This window comes from Neodiprion fabricii, chromosome 1, assembly GCF_021155785.1.
Source record: "Neodiprion fabricii isolate iyNeoFabr1 chromosome 1, iyNeoFabr1.1, whole genome shotgun sequence".
Taxonomy (NCBI): domain Eukaryota; kingdom Metazoa; phylum Arthropoda; class Insecta; order Hymenoptera; family Diprionidae; genus Neodiprion; species Neodiprion fabricii.
In genome coordinates this window covers 9,078,403-9,089,824 of record NC_060239.1, presented here as the reverse complement: position 1 = coordinate 9,089,824, position 11,422 = coordinate 9,078,403, and the positions used below count along the sequence as shown (strand labels likewise).

Genomic DNA, 11,422 nt, shown 5'->3' with positions numbered 1-11,422 from the left:
AATCCGGATCCCGCACGCCTGCAAAGCTCTTCTCGTGCGATACCCTCGCAGTTTCGTTCCACCACCCACCCTCGCCCCTCCCGACCCGCATCCCTTATCGTCCCTTACGGCCCTACCAAATTGGATTATTGTATAATCTCCTGCAGAATTTTCACTCCGAGAAACGTCGATAGCGAGACCCGCCCGCCGAGCTTTCCCTGCCTGCATTTCTCACCTTTGCTTGAAAGGTGGAAATTTTTTTTTGAAACAAATAAATATTCACCGACTTTTTACTGACTTTTATCGTCAAAAAATTCAGAATTTACTTTGGCGTTTTTCCACGAAACTTGGGTAATTTTTGGACAGCTTTTATGATCCGAAGCTCCGGAAGCTGTGCACCTTGAATACACAAATTTGGATTTAAAAAATACATTGTATTGCTTCGTTTCACGCAAATAATTAGAAATTGTATAATACCGTTTCCGAACGAAGAGACCATTTACGAAGCAAAGCTGAAATTCGAAAACGATTTGCAAAAAAAAAGGACCCTGTGGTACATCATAATTCTCTGACTTTTCCTTGACTTTTCCCGGTTTTTCGCCACCCTGTTAAAGGTCTGCGATGTCTTGGGCTCGTTAAATCTCTCGTTAAATTTAGTGAACAATTTTCACCAGGATCGATTTTTTGGATTACGAAAGATGTGTATTTTAATCTTGAACAGCACCAATGAAAAATATACTCGTTGGATACTATAATTAGCAATGGGTTCAAGTGGGCCCCACTTTAAAAATTACAAGTCACAATGATTAAATTGTTTGCTGCAATAATTACGTTCGATCTGCAGATTTATTCTCGTCCTTGAGGCTTGTTGGGTGAAGGTTACTCTCGACAAAACGCTGTGCAGTGACAGGAAGGAATACGGATGTCGAAATATTTAATATTTAGAGGGAAAGGAAGGAAATTTAATTTGTCGCGATCTTAGTTGGACTGTAACGACCCAACAACCTAAATAAATAGTCTACGTAACATTTCTACGCAGTGCAGAACGTGAAATGAATTTCAAGCAAGCAGCTCGAACGGTTCCCATAAGCACGCTGCTCGAATCATGTTGTATTGAAACGAATCGATGGGCAACCGACATCGATGGTTTCCAATGAAAACGAATTGGAGATAATTAAGCTACAAACTTATTTCATTGCAATTAGAAACTGTCATTGGATTTGTAAACGTGTATAATGCAGTTTGGAGTAGAGTTTACTGTCCATCATGAGGACCAGCCACCAGTAGCATCTTGAATTTTGTGGAGTTACGAGTATTGTAACGGTTCCTTTTCGTTTTTCACCTAAGTAGTTTACACTGTTTTATAATAACGTAAAGCGATAATACTTGGTATGCAATAAATTGGTTGTATGTAGTATGATTGTTGTAATAGGAGTATATAACAAACATCAGATGCAGGATATACAGGCGGGGTATTCGCGGCCCTGTCACCAATTTTCAGCGTTGAAGCAACATCCGATCTCCGGAGACTCGGTACGTACCAGTACGATTGATCGATTCGATGCACGTTCCGTGTCGGTACTTGCATACTATCGGGTGACTGTACACTTGCTGCACAAATAGCATATGTAGGCGGGTATAACAAACCGTAGATAACTCAGTGCATCCGTTCTGTCACGGGGCCTCAAAATATAGTTAAACGATAAAACCCCGCCGCACCAAGGTGTGCATGTGTGCCTGTATACACCGTATCGCAGCCTACAAGAACATGGCTGAAGTGCGTCAAGAACGTTCCTCACCACCTTCACCCTACCCTAAACCGAGGTGTCGCGGTTGACTAAATTACCAGCCGACCCCACCTGATGTATAAATAGACCTCCTGCGAGGAGAGCGATTATCAGTGTAATCCGGAGACTCAAGAGGTGCTCGTATAATTGGAAGCGGGTAACAGGATCCCTAGACCAGAAACTATAATTAGTGATCAAAGGACAGCGTCGGTAGCGATAACCGTATAACCCATTAATCAAAAGATGATTTCAATCGGGGGTGCGTCGATTCGCGCCATCCTGATTCTGACGGTGTTTCTTCGAGGAGTGCGATCCACTGCGACGTCTGACGAGATAATCGGGGGTTCTGGTAGTATCGGATACGGGATTGGTGGTTACGGTGGTTCGTTCGGCGGAATAGGCCCCGGCATCGGAAGTCGTCTTGGCTTCGGAAGTGGTCTTGGTGGAATAGGTTCCGGTTCTCTGGGGCTTAACGCCGGCCATCTAGGGTACGGATCTGGACTCGGCGGGACCAGGTCCTTCTCATCCAGCTACGGCGACGTTGGATCTGACATCAGTGATCTCGGCGGCACGAATGCCGGAATCGTTGATCTCGTTGGCTACGGCGGCTACGACGGAGGAAGCCTGGGATACGGCGGCTATGGTGGTGGAGGTGGAGGCTATGGTGGCTATGGTGGCTACGGTGGTGGAGGCTATGGCGGCTATGGTGGCTATGGCGGTGGAGGCTATGGTGGCTTTGGTGGCTATGGTGGCCATGGCCGAGGCTATGGTGGCTACGGCGGTGGACTAGAAAAAAGCGATTTTTCCAAGGGCGGAGAGTCCGTGAACAACGGCGCTTACCAGAACGAGAAGGGGCACAAGGGTCAGGCCAGTAGTCGGCTGGCTGAAGGCCTTTCGGCCGGTCAGTTGGCCGCCAAGGACGCCAAGGGTAGCTCTGGTTACTACACTGACGCCGGTGGCGTAACGTCTGGATACGTGGACAAGAAGTCGTTCGGGGGCGGAAGTCATTATGAACAGAAAGGTGAGACGGGGAAAATTTACGGAGGAGTATTCGCGGGCTTTCGTCCTTTTAGTCATATTATTCTGCCAAAAATACATCGGGCGGGTTTCCCGCGACGTAAGATCGGCTATTCCAACTTTGGCTCGAAAGCTTCACCCACTCAAAAACAGTATTCCGGTTTCGGTAATGAATACCCTCGATATTCCACCGCATATCAACATAACACACTGTTTCCCGGCGTTACTTTCATGCGGTATTATTCACGATAAATCGAGATGCATTTATGAAAAATTATTAATTTATTTCTTTGTTAAGGTTTGCAGTTGAAAGACTTGTTTGAACAGGTTTTTTTCGATTTTACGAATTAGTACACTTTATTAGTCAAAACCAATTGGTACTCTGGAATCATGGATGATAGAGCAGACCAGACTCATAACGAGAGGTGACTGCAGTATGCACTAACAAAATTTATGGTACTCGTAATGGATAGAATAAATCTATCTGGAACAATCTAGCTAGTTTCACTATTCAATTAATACAACATTTCAACATTACATCAATAGTTTCTTAGAGAAGGGATGTTTTTTCATAATTTCAACCTTTTTGATTGAAAATTATCTGTAATATATGTTACGATTTTGTAAGAATGTTCGTTTTAAAACTAATTTCTAAGCTCATGACATATATTTATCGGTAATAAACGTGAAATTTCAATATTGAAAGTTTCCAATAGAATGACATGTTTTTTTTTTTTTAAATACAGTTTGATCCGGAATTTAATATAATAATTTTAAATTCATTATTTCACCGAATTACAGACTGTGTGAAGATAAAATATACTACATTTTTTTTTTTTTGTCTATTCAAATCAAATCCGCAATGTAGTTTTCACACGGTCAATATTACCCATTGAAAGTCTGCAACAGTTTTGTATCCCTGCCGTAGTTTTTCTAGTTGCACGAAGTGATCCTTTCAATTGTATACATGCTCCATACCGATGAATAAACCTTTTGATAAGCTCCGTTTCGGTAGTCGTGAGAAAAAACGTGAAATTTGAACGGAAGAAAAAAGAAAAGGGAAAGAAAAAAACTTCTCGCAGGTAGCAAAGGGGCCGAAGACAAGGCGGCAGCTGGGCACAAGAAGGGACACGCAACAAATGGGTTCGAGACTTCCCACCACAAGGACGAGAATGGGAAAACGACAACCTTCTACGACGTTGCAAACGACGAGGGTGATCATTACGACTACGGAGGAACCCGTGGCGCCTTTGGAGACCAAGGGAATAATTACTACAGCGGTGGGTACCAGGACGAGAAGTACAACGAGGGAGGACACGGGCACAAGGGCCATTACGACAAGGGGGTGAAATCCGAGAAGGAGAACGGTGACAAACTGGCTTATGGGAATCAAGTTTACTACGGAAATAACGGGCAGTATGGCGAGGTTGGCGGTAATGACAGAGCCTCCATTCTCGGACATTCGGAAGCCTCGAAATACTACAAGGGTCATCCGTCTTATTATTAACGATGTAAGATTTTCACGGCGGAAGAATGATCAGACGACGTATATGCGAATCGATATGCAATATACGTCGAGTCATGATTTATGTCTGCAAGACGGAAATCCGACGCACGTACCTGTACGAGCGTATAATATACTCAATTTTCTGTCCGGAAGTTAAGAATAATGTATGATTTATTATAGTTTTTTTTTTTTTTCTTTTTTTCATATAGAACATGCAACATTATTTTTTATTTCTGTAAATTAAACACCACGCAACGAAGTATTGTAAAAAAATAATTAAAGAGCGTCTATTTTATTCTTCATTGGTATAATTGACATAATTATCCTCTGCTTGAAATTTTTACTACACACGACAGTTGAAAAAAAAAATATTTACATACATGTATATACATATGGAAGAAGGTTCAGGTTTGAAGTCGGGAGAAACGGGGAATTCAAGAAATATATTTGCCAAGAGTTTGTATCGCAGAAATGAGTTGGTTTAATTTTTAGTTTCGTTTCTATAGCGTTGTTATCTGTTATCGTTACTATTTATTTTTATTTTTTATTTCTTTTTCGCAACTGCAGTTTGCGGAGCGCTGTGTCAGGAATTGGATAATACGCACCACTTTGCATGATGCGGGTAACGTGAATGTATATGGTTAAATGTGATACGTACTGAACTAGTTATTTATTTTGATTGCTGAGGTTACAGTAACAGGACTACGTATATATTTCTACAATTGAATACATTTCACTTACTTATAGTTTGCGTCTGGCTTATGCATAACACGTATGTGTACATAGATATTTCAAATTACAGTTTGTCTATTCGGCTCGAAAACCAAGTATATCACGATTTAATGATCACAGGAAATTTTCATCATACATCAAACTATGAAAACCGCCGAGTAAATGTACCCACGTGATTCTAAGATAACATGTAATTACACTATAATAATACGAGCTTGTTTTACGTAATATTCATCGGTTACTGTCTTTTTTTTTCTTTTTTTTTCTTCAAAAATATCGCTTTGAGCCACATTTTGATTGATATGATAGGACTCAATGGAATTAGATTTTTTAAGTCTTGAATTTCGTATATGTTCGAACTCCACAATCTCTGAATCTAACAATAAGTGCGGAAGCCTGATACCGTATCTGCATAGACAAACTGTAGGCAAATATTACGTATTGTATATTGTATATGTAAATGGTATAACTAAGCTGTTGTAAACGCGAAATAGAAATTTATTTATTCTTATAGATTTCAAATTATAATGAAACATATTCGATTTTCATCAACATGAATCAAAATGGAATAATTAATGGTCTCCAAGATAGATTGTGTAAATGAAAAAAAAAAAAAAAAAAAAAAAAAAAAAAATACAATAAATACACGGGTATTTTCGATGGTTGGAAAATTTGATTAGGTATAATATTATCGGCTTGATAGCCATTGAAATAGGATGTACGATCTGGCAAAGATATACAACATTCACATGGTATTAATATCCCCTAAATCTAAGAAAATTAAAGAATAGTTAGAACCTAAAGATAACATTGAATGGTAAAAATTCGAATAAACAAAAATCACATCAAGGGAAGAAGGTTTTGGTTGTTGGAAATTTTGATTTCCTCGATAATATACGTATATGGCGGAATGATTAATTTAAACGATTTATATAATTACAGTATTATGAAATACTACTTCCGAATTGGCATTCGCACAACGAACGAATAGCCAATTTATATATATTCAATATTCATATATATATATATATATATATTTGTTCTGAAAGGTACACATATTTTTGAAGTAAACTCTAAACAAGGGCCGTAAATTTGACGGAAAAGGATGGCAATCTCTCTAACAAATACGGAATCAAGTAAAATAATTTTTTGTTCCAATATTTACGCTTAACAATAGATATACATAAAATTTGAAATTGAAGCTCGTGCGGAATTCTGGCGATAATTAGCTCTGTCTGCCTGTCTAGTACGCAGCAAGAATAAAGAGATCTCGGTAGATATGGGAGATTGAGAGGGCGTCGTTTTTGCAGAAATCGTTTCCACGGAAGGCGAAGCCTAACTTATTCTAGCTCTCGGAATGATGCATTCGTCTTTTCCGCGTTCATATCAGGGGATTGTGTGTTGTGGTTTCGAATATGACCAAACTTATTCTATTCTTTAAGATGTCACAAATCATTTAAATTTAGTTTCCGGACGAATGATTCCGAACTTATTTAAATCATTTTTTTAAAGAGACAATCTCTGTAGAAATAAACTCTGCAGAAACGATTTTTGTAAAAGGGTACCTCTCCCGGGAGATTCTTAAAGGTTAATATCTAAACAGTAAACTGTTTTATGCTAAATACTACAAGGCGCATTGAGGCTTGCTATGATAGTGTCGTAGTGGCTGACTAGAACACACATTTCATCTATTATGTCCCCCTCACCGATTTGGACATGTTTATTACTGGATTATGAGAAAAAAGAAAGATTTCGGTAATCGTTGAAAGTAATTTCACACTGTTGAGCAGTTATGAATATTTCTAAAAGATAGGTGTAGACAGCGCTGACTTTGCAGTTGTACTAGTTATGGAATGTTAATTTTTTAAAACGAAAACCTGTAGTTACTACCACGAATGAGCAAAATATCAATGGTATTAATTTATCTTTGATAGTAAACAGTTCGTTGCTGCACTGTTCTATGAACGATGAGAATTTGATCTTTGGCTATTCAGGATGTCTGACAGTTTAAGATAGTTAGTTACATTAGTTCCAGGAACAACGTCGAAGTACAGATCTATTTTTTTGCTTTCTTTTTTTTTTTATACCGTTTGTTTTACGGTTTTCTTTTCGTGATTTTTTTTCTATTTATTTCTGTAATAAAACAATTTACGAGTATTCTCGATGAGACTTAATTTAATGTTCAAATGATCCTAGAACAAGTCAAATTGGTCTTTTTAGAGACTTCCAAAGTTTGGCTCTTCGTCAAATTTTTCGGAATCAGTAAAGATAGTTTTGACGAGGAAAAACAGCTCGCGCAGCCTTTTCATCTGGGTCCAATTGGTTTCTATAACGTCTAGCCAAGAATGCTGCAATCACCTATGAAATATATTAAAATCTAAGCCAAACCCACCAGACATGACTGAGAATTATGGACGAGAAATTAAACAACACAACAAAAGCAAAAACATTAAGTGTTCAGTACAAAAGATACTTGCCAACATGTACAACACATCTACAACATGTACACAGATTATTCATAAAATTTCATGCAATCATCACTCAAGTATTCATTATAGTTACACTCGTGTTCAATTTCTTGAGGTTAAAAGGTATCTTCCTTCTTCTCGGAATTGGTTCAATGTTAGGAATGCTAATGTTTTCAGCAGAATCTTTCCCTGTAACTAACCCCTGGAAATTGAACGGATAGACGACGCACACAGGGAACATTAAAGAAAAGACGTATCGATAAGACAATAAACTTGTACGTTAAATTGAAATGTCAGAGATGGAAAATTCGCAGTTAATAAAAGTTGCGAATCATGGATGAGTTTGTTGGAAAAAAGGAATAACGGTTGTTTCACTGCAATTTCGGCAATGAGATACGAGGAGTAATCAACCGCGAACCTTGATAGACAACTTTTATAACTGCTCGTGACTAGTGAGAGAATGTGTGAAAATACCATATCCAGTGTTAAAAGCCACCCACCATCTGTTAGGAGGTTCATATGAGGACACAGGGGACATGGCGATGGTGTTAGACTAGAGGAAAGCACTAGGATTAGCTCTTGGGTCTTTCTGGTTCCTGTAGCGTACGGTCAACCAAACACCAACAAACTGTAATAGGCATGTACGTGTTAGTTTCAAGATATGACGAGCGTCGTTAAGAAGAACCGTTACAAATACTGGAAGAAATCTTATTTAACACGAACTGGCTGCATTTAGTATAAAATTTAAATTTGGAGAAACTTCTTGGAAAATTGATTTATATCTCAAATATTCACTGTTAATTTGTCATTCAAACACGCATCATATCGCTCGAATAATTTGTATTTAGCTTTACAAATTAGGGTTTATTTATAAATCCCAGGCATAGGTCAAAATCCCAGATATTTCCGCTAATTCGTTCACATCTCTTTCATTCGACTTACCTCTGTGAAACTGAAAAATAGTCCGATTCCACCACATAGTTTAAAAGCATAGTCGATCGTTGATTGTAGCTTTTGCATACACGGCTCGCACTCGCATGGCTGTGCTTTCGATTCGCAGCAAACTTCCTAAGATTAGAGTAGCAAAACACAGTGAGTATGTATCATTTATCGGTAGAATATTTGTCGTTTGTTAGAATAGAAAGAAAGAAACAAATGTATGTATAAAAAAGTGGTACTAACATTTACGATAACACAGGTAGGGTGATCCATAGAAGGCGTGCCGGTCAACTTTGAACCCTCGAACCCGCAGCAACTGAACGTGTTTTGAACTTTCATTTTCAGCTCGTTATTTACTCGCTTCCATCCCTAAATAAAAGTGGTAATACCATAGAATTGGATTTAAATTAGTTAAGCGCAAAGACATAATCGTACGTCTAAAAGAATATTCGACGCAAGGTATGAAAGAATCAAATTTCTTTTTTTTACCTCCTCGGCAAGTTGTTCTTGTTGTTCAGGATTTACGGCAAGACAGGCGCAGGCAATGCTGAATTGGATCAGGAATAGCAGGAACAAAATTACCATGTACTATTTGTCGATGAGTTAAGGAGACCAGTTTACGAACATTTCGGTATTGAATTTTTTAGCAAATTGAGATAAAGAAAACACAATACAAATCTTATTTACCATTTGCATACGTTTATTCATATTAAAATTTGCGTCAATTGAAACAAAATCTGGCTTTATTTTTATCAATGACGCTTAGTTTTTATCGTTAACCACACACATTTATTTCGCCTTGTTATTTACCGTTTCTGAACATCCTAAGGCATAAAGATAGTGGAGCATATTGTTATTAAACTCCTCTTTCTGAATTCAAGTTTAAACAATAATTTTCTCCTCCAAATTTGCCCAGGTACTTTATGTGAGACATGAATAGTCAAAAGTTTGCGAGTAACCGTGAGCTTCCTCAAACGGAAGTGTGAAATGCTGCCTCGAGTTTCATGCACGTTTGTTAACTTTTTTTTTCGAAAGTTTAAGAGTTTTGGTAAAGGTAAAAAGCACATATTTCAAAACTGCAAAAAATATTTCTCTAATGCTAGCCAACATTCAAACATCCCTGACAATTGTGTTAAAAACAGCCAGAGATCCTTTTCAATGAAACGCTTTTATATAAAGATCGACTCTTGGGTCGAACTTGAGAGGTTGAAGGGCAACTGATTGCGATTGACCGGTTGGCGATAACGAGTTGCGGTGTAGAAAAGGATACAAAGAACAGCAGTACTTGATGGTGCTTTATCGCTCCAATTAGGCCGAGTATAGATATGAGAAAAAGTATCACTCCGCAGGCTAAAATACCTCCGATTATAGGAAGATTTGTAACGAGCGCAGAGGCTCTGCCATAGACAGCTACGCCGATAAGGATGAAGGCTACGACCTGAAAGAAGAAAACGAGTGGAGAAGTTTTTTGTTTTTTTCGAATGATCCGAATATATACGACGACTCTAGGAGAAAGTAGAAATATATGAATGAATAATCAATGAGGCAAAGAGAAAAATCAATTTATGATTTGCGAATATTATGGGAGGTGAGATTAGTTACTATGTATATATGGTAAAATTTAATTATTTATACTCACGATATAAAGAACATTTAGCGCCGTTAGTGCATTTTTCGAACATGTAAAACCACCGCACATCTTCTGCGATGAGATTTATCAACCGCTCAGTTTTTTACGGAGCTGAAATAATGATTGATTGAAGATGTTTCTTTTCTTCGTACGTCCCTTCTTAAATGCGTGCAAATAACGTCTTCTTTGACCGAAGTAAGGTGGAATTACGTTGTGCGCGTATTTGCGCGTGTCCGTGTAAGGCGAAATTAGATGCAATTTAAGCGAGCGCCAGTCTCAAACCGGATAGAATATTATTCTTTTGATTACTACGCTGTTCCCGTTCAAGCCGAGTTCTGCATAACGGGCAAATATTGCAGTAGACTGAACTGACACGAATTGACACTTGACAGCAGACGGTCGCTGACTCGCTACTCGCCGAATCGATGGCAACGTCCGATCATCGACTGTCTTTTTACTCGTTCGAGAATCGATGCCTCGATTACCGACTTCGAGCGCGGCGCCAACGAACCGAGATTTGAAATTCGAATTTTTATCCAACGGACAAAATGGTCCGGATCAAAAATCTTGATTCTGAGGATATCGGATAAACGATTTTTACCCTCGACCGTTACTGTCACTGATCCGAAACCCGTTCGAAACGTGTTCGAACCGAGATTCGAAATTCGAATTTTTATCCAACGGACGAAATGGTCCGGATCAAAAATCTTGATTCTGAGGATATCGGATAAACGATTTTTACCCTCGACCGTTACTGCCAGTGATGCGAAAACCGGTTGAAACGTGTTCGGAGCGAGACTCGAAATTCGAATTTTTATCCAACGGAAAAAACGGTTTAGATGAAAAATCTCGACTCGACGATACCGGATAAATGATTTTTACCTTAGAACGACACTGTCAGTGATATAAAAACCGATTGAAACGTGTTCACCAGGCTTGTACGTAATTTTTCAGACCCGAAAAACATTGTATAATAATTTTGTCAAATACCTGTGGGACGGAGCGAAGCCAGCTGCGTATTGTTCAGTTATTCCGGAACGAAAGAGCTACTGTAGTTTACTGTGAAAGATATGATTCGTTGACGTTATCGTGTGTCATTATACACTTCGCGTATGTGCGCGTGTATGTCTTCTTTGCTCAAGAGTGGTATTTTCCTAAACACGCTAATGATTTACAGCCATGCATTGTCTGCTTTTGTCGATTTTTTTTTTTTTTTGTCGAGGCTGATAAGGGATAGCTGCGAGTTGAGACCAACAACCGTTTGGAATTTTCACACACGATTTTGTCTCATTGGAATTATTTTCTGGGTGATTAAGACAATGGGTGAAGAAAATGGATGATGCGAATTGGGTTTAAGCCTATT

The 11,422-nt window shown here is 38.7% G+C and overlaps 2 protein-coding genes across 5 annotated transcripts; one reads left to right on the top strand and one right to left on the bottom strand.

Moving 5' to 3' along the window:
- The first annotated feature begins 1,621 nt into the window (after positions 1-1,621).
- Positions 1,622-5,862, top strand: LOC124177597 (glycine-rich cell wall structural protein 1.8-like). The gene is made up of 2 exons (XM_046560132.1): positions 1,622-2,787; positions 3,866-5,862. Exons 1-2 carry the CDS (start codon positions 2,010-2,012, stop codon positions 4,288-4,290), a joined length of 1,203 nt encoding a protein of 400 aa, XP_046416088.1. The 5' UTR covers positions 1,622-2,009; the 3' UTR covers positions 4,291-5,862.
- Positions 4,932-11,149, bottom strand: LOC124177604 (tetraspanin-31-A). 4 transcript variants are annotated; one of them, XM_046560156.1, is made up of 7 exons: positions 11,050-11,149; positions 10,069-10,170; positions 9,700-9,867; positions 8,919-9,017; positions 8,673-8,798; positions 8,433-8,558; positions 4,932-7,380 (listed from the first exon to the last, which is right to left on the bottom strand). In XM_046560156.1, exons 2-7 carry the CDS (start codon positions 10,126-10,128, stop codon positions 7,282-7,284), a joined length of 678 nt encoding a protein of 225 aa, XP_046416112.1. In that variant the 5' UTR covers positions 10,129-10,170; positions 11,050-11,149; the 3' UTR covers positions 4,932-7,281. The 4 variants fall into 4 exon arrangements, with proteins under 4 accessions (XP_046416112.1, XP_046416121.1, XP_046416102.1 ...); XM_046560165.1 differs by lacking the exon at positions 11,050-11,149 and adding an exon at positions 7,991-8,118 and having other exon boundaries at positions 10,069-10,479; XM_046560174.1 differs by lacking the exons at positions 4,932-7,380; positions 11,050-11,149 and adding exons at positions 7,401-7,685; positions 7,991-8,118 and having other exon boundaries at positions 10,069-10,480.
- Between the last annotated feature and the right edge of the window lie 273 nt (positions 11,150-11,422).